The following is a 13853-nucleotide window of genomic DNA, read 5'->3' as shown; positions in this document are numbered from 1 at the left end:
TTAATAATAATAGGAATGACAGCTATAGGAATAATAATGATAATAATAGTAACAAAGCCAATAACAACAACTGTAGTAGCAAGTAGTAACAGTTGTCGAGCAAGAACACAGGGGCAGTAGGTGGCCCACAACCACAGATCCAGTCTCTGCAGCTCCGGAGGGAGAAATACCTGCTCAAAGCGAGCGGAGAGAAACAAGAAAGCACAAAACTATGGGAGACAGGAGATGATGAGTAAATAAACAATGAACTGAATAGTTCAAATGTCTTTTTACTTTGTTTCAAACTACTAACCTAAATGTGATTAACATTAGAAAAAGTTATTGTTTAATTGTAAATCCTGACATTGACTCATTTACTATCCTTAGAACATTGGTATTGAACCTTTCTTTCAGTCGGTCTTCAGAAATCTTGATAAAAACATCTGCACTTTCAACCAGCTGGCTGGACCAGAAATTTTGGCCAAATTCAACAGCACACCATAGGATATCGATACAGACAAAATGACAACACATATTGAAAGATGAAGTATTAAAGATTATTTTCCACTATAGTTTTGATTTTGTTGGTAAATAGTTTTTAATAGCTACATTCCAAAGAAGACATGTTGTAAGTTTAGCTTCTGCGTTTACAACACAGCAAAAAGGCTGGTCACACCTATTTCAAATGTCATTTACAGGCCATAGGATAGGAGTGGAGACAAAATTAGCTATTATAGCTATAATAGCTATTGAGAGCTAAGAGATTACACATTTTAATAGAAAAGTTTGTATTGTTAAGATTTTTTAAATATATATATTTATTTATCAACAAATCATGAAGTGGACTTATTTGGAACACCCATGGACTTAAAGGGTATGCCAGACTTTTGATATATTTTGACAAATTAAACAATAAAAACATTAGAAACTGATATAAATGAATTATTGACACTTCAAAGATTAGACTTTCATTTTAACTAAAATGTTACTTAAATTGGGGCAGTATATATTACAAATGTCTGAAAAGTAGATTTGGGGAGCTTAATAGGGTCGTTTACCCTAATAATAATAATAATACTAATAATGATAATCTGTACAAAAACAATAGGTAGGACCATTGGACCCTAATAATACTGCTGAGGCTGGTCTCTGGCTTAGTTTTTACCAGCAGTTTTAGCTTTTAGCCAGCATTCAGTTAGGTAAGGCAAGTGTTTAATATGGTCAGCAGGTCTCCATTGGCTAGCTTTAATCTTCATACTGGATAGGTTGTAACTCAACACAAATGACGTCATGTCCACAGCTGAAAGCCTGGGGAGGAGGTGTGTCCTGTCTGGTCCACTTCAACCGTACTGATGCATATAAACAAAAGACAACCTGGCAGCTGTTCCACCTGCATCACTGAGCGAGGCAGGTAATGTGTGGAGGGCAGTGATGACATGCAGGAGATGCGAGCTGGGTGCTGGTGACCTACTCAGGTCATTCAACTGCAGTGGATGAGGAGGACATCTGGTACTGCTCTTACTGGTAGGGACTGGTCAGAGAAGGTTCTTCACCTCAGAACAACCCAGATATCATCCGCACCAAGGTTGGTCCTCATGGTCTCCACAGCTCTCTAAGCCCCTTGCTGGACTGATGATCCAGACATGGGTTGTGAATGGAAAATACATTGCAATAGTGACTGGTGTATCCTGATGTAGGGTAGTGACAAAAAGTAAAAGTTGGAAAACCCTGACTAGCTAGCTACCATATGTTAATATGACTGCAGTATTCTCCTGTTTCAGAAATACTGAATAGAATTATATCGTCCAAAACAGTCTGCTATAGTGCTTTATGATAATCAGAGGAAAAAAAATAGTACTCACTTGTGTGGTATTGTGTGGGTGCAGCATGGTCCCAGCTGTCAGAAGAATGCATTTCCCTGGAGGGGAGAGATTCAGCATTTATTCAATCCAATAACTCTCTGCCGATCATGATGCTGTCAATCAATACCACTGTAATATGGTGTAAACGTGTCAGATTTAGACAAAAGGATCACGTTCATTTCCATCTGCTGTTCCTGGAATGTACACAGTACGATAACACACTAACACAATATTTGTATTTCACTGTGACTGTTAATGCTTTATGCACCAAGTTAATATTATGTTAGCTAATGTGAATAGTGTGAATTCACAAAACAAAATTTGAATGTATCAACACTATTGCATTATTTCTGACTGCAATCAACATAAATTGCTAAATGCCTTTATTGAGACATCTCCCAAGTTTCATCTCACTCCTCCGTGAAAGTGAACCAATGAAACTGGACATCCTAGGGACTGGAATCAAGTGGCCCTTCTTTTTCCACTTGCTGGGCGTGGAGGTCGGTGGGTCACTTTGATCATCCCTGACCCATTATGTTAGTGACTAGTAGCATTTGCTATTCAGGATTAAGGGAGGAGGCAGTGATATGGCCTAACCTTTTTCTAAAGAACACATGTGCCAGCTGTGGTATTGAACTTGTTTATGTATAAATGTGCATCAACATTGTTAAAGTGTATCACCAATGGTCTTTGACAGACTATATTACAGTAACGTTAGGCTGCAGGCTCCCCTGAGTGGCTTATAGCCCTGAAAAGGAACCCCTCGGGCTAGTGGCTTATGTTGTATAAGAAAGTTAGGTTGATAAGGGATTAAAATGCTTGCGTGTTATTCTGCCATCGCTGTTGTTGCTAGCATTGTAAATTAGTGAGCAACCAGCAGTAAACCTAGCTAAAGTTAGCTTACTTTGCTAGCGTTAGCTTAGGTTGTTAGCAAGCTACCAACTTTACCCAAGCCTAGCTAGCATTAGCTTGTAATGCCTCAGCATGAGGATGTAGATAAACACAAAATGCCAACAACGGCCCTGCTGTAATAAACTAATATCTGAACTCTAGGTTGAACATATGGACTTTATCTCAGGAAGACAGTAATTTAGCCATTAAGATGAACACTGCTGGCGTGGTCGAAGTGAAACGCCTGTTACTCAATCACTGAACAACAACATCCTAACTGAAGACCCGCCTTGATAAGAGGACTGACAGATTTCATTTCCATTTGAATTTTGACACCAAAAAAGCATAGTAAGCAAATGTAAATGCAATAAACTGGGGCTTTGTTGAATTGCCAACTGCAAAATGAATTGTCATTTGAATAAAGCATGCAATTCACTGAGCTTTCATTTAAATGTTTAATCAAAATAATTGCACTTTTCCTATAGAGCAGGTCTAGACCTTACTCTTCTCAAATGTCTCAACAATCTCTATTTATGAGTGAGCTTGAATTAAACCTTGATTTATGCATTACCTATGAACATCTGATGCTGCTAATACTTAACAGTAGTTATCCACTTGTGTAATGCAGGCACAACAGTATAGATGGTTTATCTTTTTTTAAATTATATTCTTATATTTATATATATTTATTCTTTGACATTTCCGGCTGCAACTCACAGCCAGACGAGCTGTTAGAGCAGAATTTTGCCATTTATTGTATTTTTATTTCTTATTTTTGGTTCTGTTTGTAAAGATGGACGACATGACAGCTCCCCAAATGTGAAGCCAAAACATCTCGATCGCCTCCTGGTGGCTGACTGCATAAACCTCGCCCCTCCATGTTAGCGGATGGGACATGGGCCAAACTTAAAACTCAAACTTCAGGTCAAATAAATTTTTCCACAGATGGTTTCTGTCGTTTTAGGTAGTTATTATCACGCTGATATATGTTCAAGTGTTCATTTTTCTGATAAGTAGTTCTAATTAGTTATTTGATGCTGTAAAAAGGGGGTTACACGTCATGATTGATAGCTGAGGCCGGCTCGCGATTGAGTCGGCCGGATGTATGGGCGGGACCTCGATACCGCGGCTCCAACCCCCATCACTACTGCGCAGACTCTGGCTCCAATATTGCATTCATGGCTTCATTTTTGTACAGTGGGAGGAAGTGGAGACGCGTCGTCCATCTTTATATACAGTCTATGATTTGAACCCTCTAACTGTCGGTTTACACACACACACACACACTGACACACGACATTAACATACATCAATCCAACCCTGGCTTTGGTTGGTAAGTAGAAATATTGTAACTGAAATTGAAAACAGATCACATTGACTCTCGATAACTTTTTTGGCATCCTTAGATCTTTTCATTTTGTTTAGAAAAATGCCATTCACATGTGATTTACACTAGGCAATGCTTTATTTTATGTTCTGTGCTGTAAAGACTATTGCATATCCTCAAGTCCTAAGAGGCAATAAGACATTTTGAAGGAATAAAATTTTGTCTTGCTGACAACAAAGTCAGTAGTATCACACAATTTAAAGTTTCTTAAGCAACTTAAATTAATTTATTTAAGATATTTTAACTTCCTGGAAAATTCTGAATCTTGAATTAAACTTTGATAATAAATAAGGAAATAAACTGTCCACCATGAAAAGGATTTAAATGAGCTGTGAGGTTGGTTTTCTGAAGTGAACTGAAAATCTCTTTCTTTTTCTCCCTCCCTCACCCTCTTTCCACTCCTCTCAGCCTCCTCCTTCCTGTCTCTGCAGACCATCACTGATCATCACTGACACCATGCTGACTCTGAAGTTTATGTTCACACACATGAATTATAATTTTTACTGCTTAATGTCTCACCCCATTAACAGGAATTGCATAATATTAAGGAATTAAAAAGTAAAGAGGACCTTTCATTATGTCCTTAAAACATTGTTAGGCCTTTTACAAAACACATGTTTTGACATCACTGGTGTTTCCAGAGGTATAACCACAGGTAGCTGCAGTAACATGCATTACAATTAATTTTTAGTATTCAGGTGGCACATCCAAGACTTTGATAAGAAATAAGGAAATAAATGATCCACCCTGAAAAACAGTTAGGATTAAAATGAGCTGTGAGGTGCTGGTTTCTGTAATGAAACTGAAAACGTTTTCTGTCTCTCTCTCTCTCTGTCTCTCCACTCCTTCTGGCCTCCTCCTTCCTGTCTCTAATTGCAGACCATCACTGTTGGTGACTCCATGGCAACTCAACAGTAAGTTTACACACATGAATGAAATGTTAGGCTGAATTAACACAGTATGCCATGAAGATTTCTTATACACAGTAAATAAAGTGGTAGTGAAACACTGAGACCTCTAAAACACCCCCACTGAGTAGATACATTTCATGACACCAGTGTGTTTCACATAAATCTAGCAACAACTGGAAATGCAGTATTATTAGGGGTATTTGGTGGTGATTATGATTTTACACTCTGTTCAAAGACATTTAAACCAGACATCTTTAATTACATTTTAGCTTTGGGTAGAAGTTGCTTAATTGGATTTCTTATATATTGAAACAACTGTCAAATGTATGTTTCCATTTTGTCTTACAGGTGTCTTGCTGTCCAGCTACTCCTCTCCTCTATCAAATTGTCTTTCTGTCTGTCCTATTCCTTGTATCCACTCCAAGGGTGCAAGGCAAAATTCTAACGCTTAACCTGTTAGGGTAAATACTGTATATTTATTTTGAGATTTTCATGTCAATTATTTGTGCTGTTATGGTTATTGAAAATTACACTCACTTATTCACCCACTTCTACACTGCTGCCACTTTTCTTCAAAAAGAGCTAAATCTTGTCTGCTTTACCCAAACATTTTAAGGGGCATAAATTGAAATACTATATTCACAATGCTAATTAATTTAGAGAACATAGATAATAAATCCACAGATGAAAGGAACCTGCCAACATGGTGATAGCTGTATTTTCAAACACAAAGCATAGGAAGCAGCATGAGTACAGATGCTCCATTGCCAATAAAAGTTCAGACTGAGCAGTAGTAATCTATTTCCTAATTGCATTTCAAAAAGGGATTGATGCTCTACTAACCACTTCTGCAACAATACAGTTAAGCTGTAGTCTAAATCTCCTCCAGCATCGATGCGCAACAGAGTCCTGTGTGCATGCGTACCTGCTGCGAATCGATTTCATCCTGCGACTTTTGGAAGAAATCAATACCATAGGGAAAGGGGGTATATGACTTTTTGAGGTATGATCTGACAAAATTAGAAGAAGACGTTTGACACAAAATAAAATTATCATAACTACATATTATAAAACATAATGGTAATAAAATTGTAAAAAATCCAGATATCAAAAGAATGGTGGGGCACTCTTTGCTGAACAAACCTTGTTGAAAACCTTGATATGCTGAAACACTGAGTTCTGAACCTGACTTGCTCCGAGTCCCAAAGGTTACAGCAACTTGTCTGTTTGAACAAAACTCTACTCTCAATCTCTACCTGTCCTCGCAGATATTTAATCTCCAATTTGGAATAAATACATTTTTAGAATAATAAGTGTTTGAAATATACTATTTTGGAAATCTTTTCCACAAAATTAGTTTGAGCATAAAATTGAAAAAGGCACTAACTGAAAAATTATTACACTTTTATCACAAACATTGGAATGTAAAAAGAAACTAATTCAAAATCGAATCTGGTAAATTTCCAAATATATAATTTGTAACAAAGTGCATAATTAAAGATAACACTATTCTTGTCATACATAAGAAATAATTGGAGTGAAAATCCATATTTATACTACAAAAGAACTGTAGTTGTTCCTGAACTTTGATGGTGTGGAGCTCTGTAGGTTTGTACCCAAAGATTTGTTTTGATTACAAATATATTCATTCACATATTCAGTTTTTGTTAACTCGACTAGTGTGTAAGTCGAAAAGTAATACCACTACATACATTGTATTGATTCTCCCTGATTCACATATTCACAAATTGTACCAAATCTATAGAGCCACTCACATTGTTTGAATCAATAAGTGTATATAAGTGCTTTGTCGTTGTTTAAACCTTTATATACTGTAATAAATCAACCATCAGCTGTAAGGAGAAACTATTGTTTGATTCTGATTTTTAGATATGAACCTGAATATATTAAGACGTTTTAAAAAAGTTAATTCAGGTTGTTGTCACTGAATTTGACATTCAAGTCATTTGTATTACAAACACTAAAATATACAAAACCATAGTGTTCAGTTATTGTCAGTCAAGTACAAAATTTCAGCATCAGTACAGATCTCCTGATAGTGCTTTAAAATACTGAACAAACAGCCTTCCTGTCCGTCCCATATCTGAGATTGGACTATTGATTTTCTATTTGTTGAAAATATTGAAACAGTTGAGTATTGTGCATTTAGATCTGTAAGTAATAGTAGCATTGAAATAGTATATACATACAGTGGTGTGAAAAAGTGTTTGCCCCCTTCTTGATTTCTTATTTTTTTGCATGTTTGTCACACTTAAATGTTTCAGATCATCAAACAAATTTAAATGTTAGTCATAGATAACACAAGTAAACACAAAATGCAGTTTTTAAATGAAGGTTGTTATTATTAAGGGAAAACAAAATCCAAACCTGCATGGCCCTGTGTGAAAGAGTGATTGCTCCCTAAACCTAATAACTGGTTGGGCCACGCTTAGCAGCAACAACTGCAATCAAACGTTTGAGTTAACTTGCAACGAGTCTTTTACAGCGCTGTGGAGGAATTTTGGCCCACTCATCTTTGCAGAATTGTTGTAATTCAGCCACATTGGAGGGTTTTTGAGCATGAACTGCCTTTTTAAGGTCATGCGACAGCATCTCAATAGGATTCAGGTCAGGACTTTGACTAGGCCACTCCAAAGTCTTCATTTTGTTCTTCTTCAGCCATTCAGAGGTGGACTTGCTGGTGTGTTTTGGATCATTGTCCTGCTGCAGAATCCAAGTTCGCTTCAGCTTGAGGTCACGAACAGATGGCTGGACATTCTCCTTCAGGAGTTTTTGGTAGACAGCAGAATTCATGGTTCCATTTATCACAGCAAGTCTTCCAGGTCCTGAAACAGCAAAACAGTCCCGGCCCCATCACACTACCACCAACATATTTTACTGATGTTCTTTTTCTGAAATGCGGTGTCACTTTTATGCCAGATGTAATGACACCTTCCAAAAAGTTCAACTTTTGTCTCGTCAGTCCACAGAGTATTTTCCCAAAAGTCTTGGGTATCATCAAGATGTTTTCTGGCAAAAATGAGAAGAGCCTTAATGTTCTTTTTGCTCAGCAGTGGTTTTCGTCTTGGAACTCTGCCATGCAGGCCATTTTTGCTCAGTCTCTTATGGTGGAGTCATGAACACTGACCTTAACTGAAGCAAGTGAGGCCTGCAATTCTTTGGATGTTGTTGAGTCGTCGCTGCGCTCTTGGGGTAATTTTGGTCAGCCGACCACTCCTGGGAAGGTTCACCACTGTTCCACATTTTCGCCATTTGTGGATAATGGCTCTCACTGTGGTTCGCTGGAGTCCCAAAGCTTTAGAAATGGCTTTATATCCTTTTCCAGACTGATAGATCTCAATTACTTTCTTTCTCATTTGTTCCTGAATTTCTTTGGATCTCAGCATGATGTCTAGCTTTTGAAGATCTTTTGGTCTACTTTTAATTTTGTCAGGCAGGTCCTATTTAAGTGATTTCTTGATTGAGAACAGGTGTGGCTGTAATCAGGCCTGGGTGTGGCTAGAGAAATTGAACTCAGGTGTGATAAACCACAGTTAAGTTATGTTTTAACAGGTTTGTTTCCCTTAATAATAACAACCTTCATTTAAAAACTGCATTTTGTGTTTTCTTGTGTTATCTTTGACTAATATTTAAATTTGTTTGATGATCTGAAACATTTAAGTGTGACAAACATGCAAAAAATACGAAATCGGGAAGGGGGCAAACACTTTTGCACACCACTGTATATATAATGATCCTTTCTGGTGTGCCTTAAACTTTAGTTTTACTTTAGATATCTATAATATCTTCACAGGCTTGTCAAGGATCTTCTGGAAAAAAACCTTTGTTTGGTCACTGTTAATAGTCTGTTCCTTTGGTAAATAATTAGAAATTGAATAGTTTTGAAACTTATAAAACATGAACTCTTTTCTGTTTTAATTTAACATTTAATTTTAAGTGCTTTTGATTACTAAAAGCAGACACGGGTTTCAATTATCTTGTGATCCTGCTACCTTTAACAGTAATCTTTTATCATTAATATTGTGTTTAATATATTGGTTGTGTACAATAAAACATTACATTTCGGGGTTTGGAGCACAACAACAAGGACGGCTGCCCGTCTCCTTGGTTACCACCCCCCCCATCATGCATCACTGCTAGAGAGCTTGTGAGGTAACTTCGGCAACGCAAACCTGTTAACATAAGATAACATAGCGTAACGTTAATAGGTGGAAAATAATGATATAGGTGAACAGTTACCATAACTCTTTCTTTAATCAACTGGGTAACTTAGAAAAGAGAATAATTAATGGCAAGCATCGAACGCTGACGTATGGTAACGACGCCTAGCTATTAGCTAACGCTACATGACTAACGTTTATCCATGATAACATATAGCTAGCTGCGTAGCTTTGTTTGCTAACAGTATGATAGCGTACGACTGGCCAACTACTACAACGTTTGCAAGTTAATATTGGCTAATTATTCACGAGAATGTCAAGTATAGCCGGTGCATAACCGTCCTAACTGAATCCATAGTTAGCTAAGATAGTAAAAATGTATTAAGGGCAGCTCATAGCAAATGAAATGGGATCTAACTCGGAGTTACAACTCGTTTCTAGGTGTATGGATGCAAATAAGAGCCGACTTTGCTGAGTGAATTTAATCAAGAATGGACAAGGAACAGCACAACACTGTCGTCTTCAATTTTTCGAAAAGAGAGCTGTTTACTACGAACAATGGATACAAATCCATGCAGAAAAGACTCAGAGCTCAATGGAAAATCCAAAGGTAAGGTCTTAGTGGTGTAACACTAACCCATCTCTGCTGTCTAGGGCTACTTGCTTTGCCTTGAACTACAAAATCTTCCATAGTTTTGCTTTAATTTTGAGAAAATCTTCAGTTGCAAAATTAATGATCTGACCTGTTTTTATAGTTTTTATAGTGTATTGTATTATATTTTTTTGCTAGTACTTTCTCCTGTGTACACTGACGTAAAGGCGAGCTGCTGTAACAAAGAGTTTCCCTTCGGGGATCAATAAAGTATTTCTGATTCTGATTCTGATAATGTTGTTTCCCCTAGTATGAAGGAAGAGCTGTCTTTAGAGAAGCTGAAGGGTGTCAAGTTATGGATAACTGCAGGCCCAAGGGAGAAGTTCACAGCATCTGAGGTATCAAAAGAGGAAAAAAGCGAATATTTTTCAAGTAAAAAATAACATTGTAAACGTGTTTTTGTTATTTCCATATAACAGCTCTTGGTGTGGCAGATGATAGAAATGGCAAGCTTACCAGCTACAACCTTTACTATGCTGCTTTTAAATTCTGCACTCAGGTTTTCTCACAAGCACTTTTTCACACTGTTGTCCCATTTTATTTGAGCTGGAGGTACTGAAGCACTACCTGGATGGAGGAGGAAATGTCCTGGTCATGCTTGGTGAAGGAGGAGAAATGAAATATGACACCAATATCAACTTTCTCCTGGAGGAGTTTGGAATAATGGTCAACAATGGTGCATATTGAAATTTGTTGAAATATCAGTTGACATCATCTATGCAGTTCTAGGTATTTTTTTTAGAATTGTATTGAATTCTGTGGGGTCTTTCTCTCCATCACTGCTGCAGATGCTGTTGTGAGGAATGTGTATTACAAATACTTCCATCCTAAGGAGGCGCTTGTGTCCAATGGTGTATTGAACAGGTTTGTTGTCAAAGCATTTTGACATAGTTTTTCTCACACCCACTTATTTTATACTGTATATTTCAGCAAGTCCCAGAGTGCTTGTAGCCGATATATGCATTCAGATGTTGTTGTAATAAATGTACTATTCTTAAATACGTTTGTAAGCTGATCTGCCTTTTTCTTGTTTAGAGAAATTAGTCGGGCTGCTGGCAAAGTGGTCACAGGAATCATTGAAGATGAAAATGTTGGAAATAATGCACAGTAAGTGATTGACTTTTATATTCCTGTCTTCTACATTAAGTAGTGCATTTAGCATTTTAGGAGTTTTGAACACAAGCTTTTCTGTCTTTATTTGTGTAGGGCTCTCACATTTGTGTACCCATATGGTGCCACACTGAGTGTGATGAAGCCTGCTGTGGCTGTTCTTTCAACTGGCTCAGTCTGCTTCCCCCTCAACAGGCCTGTCCTGGCCTTCCATCAAGGAAAGGTCAGAGGCACAATGCAGTTTTCATACCCATTCCAAGACCAAATAATACTTAGGAATGTATACTTGTTAGATGATGTTTAAAGATGTTGTATGTCTTATGAAGGAGGCTGGCAAACTGGTGGTGGTGGGTTCCTGCCACATGTTCAGTGACCAATACATAGACAAAGAGGAGAACAGTAAAATCATGGTGAGTCCAGTTGACATTTAAAGATTTTGTCAACTAATGTGTATTCTGCTCTCCTGTGGAATTTGTTAAGCGTCAATTTTTGTGCACAGCAGCCCATCATACTTTCATTTCAGGATGTTGTGCTCCAGTGGCTCATGACCGATAATATTCAGCTGAATCAGATTGATGCGGAAGACCCAGAGGTGAGGAAGTAAACTTCAAAGGAGAATCACTAATAGTCTTTTAAATAAGCTAACATCCATCTTGTCCTTTTGTCCCCTAGATTACAGATTACACCATGTTGCCAGATGCAGGGTGCTTGTCAGAACAGCTCAGAGTGTGTTTACAAGAGGGTGATGAAAACCCCAAGGACTTCACCTCTCTCTTTGATGTGTCTTTGTTCAATTTGTCAACTGACACATTACCCCAAGTCATCAGGTGAGAATGAAAAATACACCTCAGAGTGCCCCCGCACCAATCACTGTTCCATTTTTCTTCATAGCTAAAAAAAATAAACGTTTTCTGCAGTGCTTACGAGCAGCTTAATGTCAAAGACGAGCCACTTCAGCTGATCACACCACAGTTTGAGACACCTCTGCCTAAGCTTCAACCTGCTGTAAGTTTTAGTCCTGCATTCCTGTCCCAGCCAATGTTTTTCCATACATATTTAGAACTTATTTCTAGTCATATGCAACTGAAATTTTAAGGGAATAAACATTTTGCTATAAGCCCCACACATTTGAAACCAGAAGTGTGTATTGTCTTACCTTTTAGGTCTTTCCACCTAGCTTAAGTGATTTACCTCCACCCATGCTGGACCTGTTTGATCTAGATGAAACTTTCTCATCTGAGAAAGTGCGCCTAGCACAGCTCACCAATAAATGCAAGTTTACTACTTTACTAAATAAAATGATTAACTGGTTAGGATTGGACTTAATATAGAAAGGTACTGCTGTAGTTTTTTTTTTTTTTATAAATCAGTTCTGTTCACAGGTACGGATGATGATCTTGAATTCTACGTGCGGAAATGTGGTGAAATTCTGGGTGTGACTCCAAAGTTAGATGAAGATCAGAGGGATGCCAAGCACATCTTGGAACACATTTTCTTCCAGGTTGTAGAGTTCAAGAAACTCAATCAGGTGAGAGACCCTTAAAACTCAAATGCAAATAATATTGTGCATTGAAGGCCTGGTCTAAAAAAAAAAAATAAAAAAATTTAAAAAATCTATTTCCTCCTTGCAGGAGCATGATATCAACCCAGAGACACGATTCACTCCGTTGTGATTAGATTCATTTAAAGGCATGTTTAAGATTTTCAACTCTGCCTTTTCCAATATACTATACCATGGCCAAGCAGATGGTAGTATATTCTTTTGTAAAAAAGAAACTGTTAGTAGTTGTGGACTAAACATGATACTGTTGTGTTTAGAAATTTTATATAAAAAGTTATGAATCTTTATACTCTACTATTGTACTTTATTTGGGGGGGGGTAAAATACACATAAAAAGTTACACTTTATTTAAATAGTCAAATCTTTCAGAAATATTAAAAAAAAAAAAAAAAAAAAAAAGCAGCATATGGAGCTCTACATGAATCCTCACACATGGATCCTTGGCCACTTCAGGGAGAAACTTCCACTAGTGAATGTTGTGTAGGCTGGGATTTTGGACTCCATGTTTGCTCCAGAGTGCAGGACTCCATGCAGGGTCTGGGGCTGGTGCTCTCTGGTTTTATCAAAGACACATCCCATGACATTTGAGAGGCAGTGAGATCACTGTATGACTGGTCAAAATAAGCAGCCTTTTTTTGCTTTTGAAGGAGCATGTGGGGAGTGGAGGACTTTCCCTGTAAAGGCACAGCCAGGTGACAGTTGTCAGTCTCTTGAGCATTTAAGCTGTTCATTGAAAAGGCCTGAGAGGGAGAAATGGGGTCCGATGACAGGCAGAGAGAAGCCAGGATGGACAGCTTGGTGTCAGATCCATCAGCCACTGTTTCATTCGACGCTCTTGATGTGGACAGTTGTTCCAATGACAAAGCAGACAGCAAACTCTGTTCCCCAAAAAACTTCCTGTCAAGCTCCGATGGAGATGAACACTCAAAGCTTTTCATATCTAGGAGGTTGAATGTTAGATACCACGTCACATCATCTGATCAGACTTAAATGAATAAATCTAGCTTGAGAATAAAAACAGTTTAATTACCTTTAATGACAAAAGGTTTCTCCATTGTTTCCTTGGGTGAATGAGTATCAACTGAGCTCCAGATGGGTTTTAAACTGTTGAAGCTGCTTGTTAATTGACCCAGCTGTAGGCTGAGCAGGTCATCAGTCTGGCGGAGGTGGGGGGAGCATACAGCCTGGTAGAGATACACATTTTAGTCGTGATCACTGACTGTTTTTGATATATTTTGTTTATTAAAAATGTAAATAAAATGTTATTTTTATCATGTACATTATGATTAAATCTTTTTTCTAAAAAAGTTTAGAAAAAA

The 13853-nt window shown here is 37.7% G+C and overlaps 2 protein-coding genes and 1 long non-coding RNA gene across 9 annotated transcripts; 2 read left to right on the top strand and 1 right to left on the bottom strand.

The window, feature by feature from the left end:
* The first annotated feature begins 1601 nt into the window (after positions 1-1601).
* On the top strand, positions 1602-6937 carry LOC122866233. Its single transcript, XR_006375655.1, has 3 exons — positions 1602-4065; positions 4528-5033; positions 5379-6937. It is a non-coding gene; the product is annotated as an uncharacterized LOC122866233 (long non-coding RNA).
* A 2141-nt stretch (positions 6938-9078) lies between these two features.
* ift52 (intraflagellar transport 52 homolog (Chlamydomonas)) lies at positions 9079-12821 on the top strand. Of its 7 annotated transcripts, none has more exons than XM_044170348.1 (14): positions 9079-9203; positions 9653-9821; positions 10114-10201; positions 10410-10539; positions 10652-10727; positions 10899-10970; positions 11070-11196; positions 11300-11383; positions 11497-11565; positions 11646-11800; positions 11891-11978; positions 12137-12245; positions 12356-12501; positions 12605-12821. In XM_044170348.1, the coding sequence occupies exons 2-14, from the start codon at positions 9703-9705 to the stop codon at positions 12644-12646; spliced, it is 1305 nt and encodes a 434-aa protein (XP_044026283.1). In that variant the 5' UTR covers positions 9079-9203; positions 9653-9702; the 3' UTR covers positions 12647-12821. The 7 variants fall into 7 exon arrangements, 6 of the variants coding, with proteins under 6 accessions (XP_044026283.1, XP_044026292.1, XP_044026310.1 ...); XM_044170375.1 differs by having other exon boundaries at positions 9194-9278; XM_044170367.1 differs by lacking the exon at positions 9079-9203 and adding an exon at positions 9225-9366.
* On the bottom strand, positions 12822-13731 carry si:ch73-303b9.1. The gene is made up of 2 exons (XM_044170407.1): positions 13565-13731; positions 12822-13474 (listed from the first exon to the last, which is right to left on the bottom strand). The coding sequence occupies exons 1-2, from the start codon at positions 13587-13589 to the stop codon at positions 12984-12986; spliced, it is 516 nt and encodes a 171-aa protein (XP_044026342.1). The 5' UTR covers positions 13590-13731; the 3' UTR covers positions 12822-12983.
* Between the last annotated feature and the right edge of the window lie 122 nt (positions 13732-13853).

The sequence above is a fragment of the Siniperca chuatsi genome, linkage group LG2, assembly GCF_020085105.1.
Source record: "Siniperca chuatsi isolate FFG_IHB_CAS linkage group LG2, ASM2008510v1, whole genome shotgun sequence".
In the NCBI taxonomy this organism is placed as follows: domain Eukaryota; kingdom Metazoa; phylum Chordata; class Actinopteri; order Centrarchiformes; family Sinipercidae; genus Siniperca; species Siniperca chuatsi.
The sequence above is the reverse complement of the archived record's forward strand: the minus strand, read 5'-3'. Positions and strand labels throughout refer to the sequence as shown.

What these genes read in the sequence shown, in the direction of transcription:
- ift52 (XM_044170348.1), top strand. Translation starts at nt 9,703, where the DNA reads ATGGACAAGGAACAGCACAACACTGTCGTCTTCAATTTTTCGAAAAGA. An exon ending in AGAAGTTCACAGCATCTGAG is followed by an intron (nt 10,202 to 10,409) that starts GTATCAAAAGAG and finishes ATTTTATTTGAG; the next exon opens with CTGGAGGTACTGAAGCACTA. An exon ending in AGTTCAAGAAACTCAATCAG is followed by an intron (nt 12,502 to 12,604) that starts GTGAGAGACCCT and finishes TCCTCCTTGCAG; the next exon opens with GAGCATGATATCAACCCAGA.
- si:ch73-303b9.1 (XM_044170407.1), bottom strand. Translation starts at nt 13,589, where the DNA reads ATGGAGAAACCTTTTGTCATTAAAG. An exon ending in GAAACCTTTTGTCATTAAAG is followed by an intron (nt 13,475 to 13,564) that starts GTAATTAAACTG and finishes TCAACCTCCTAG; the next exon opens with ATATGAAAAGCTTTGAGTGT.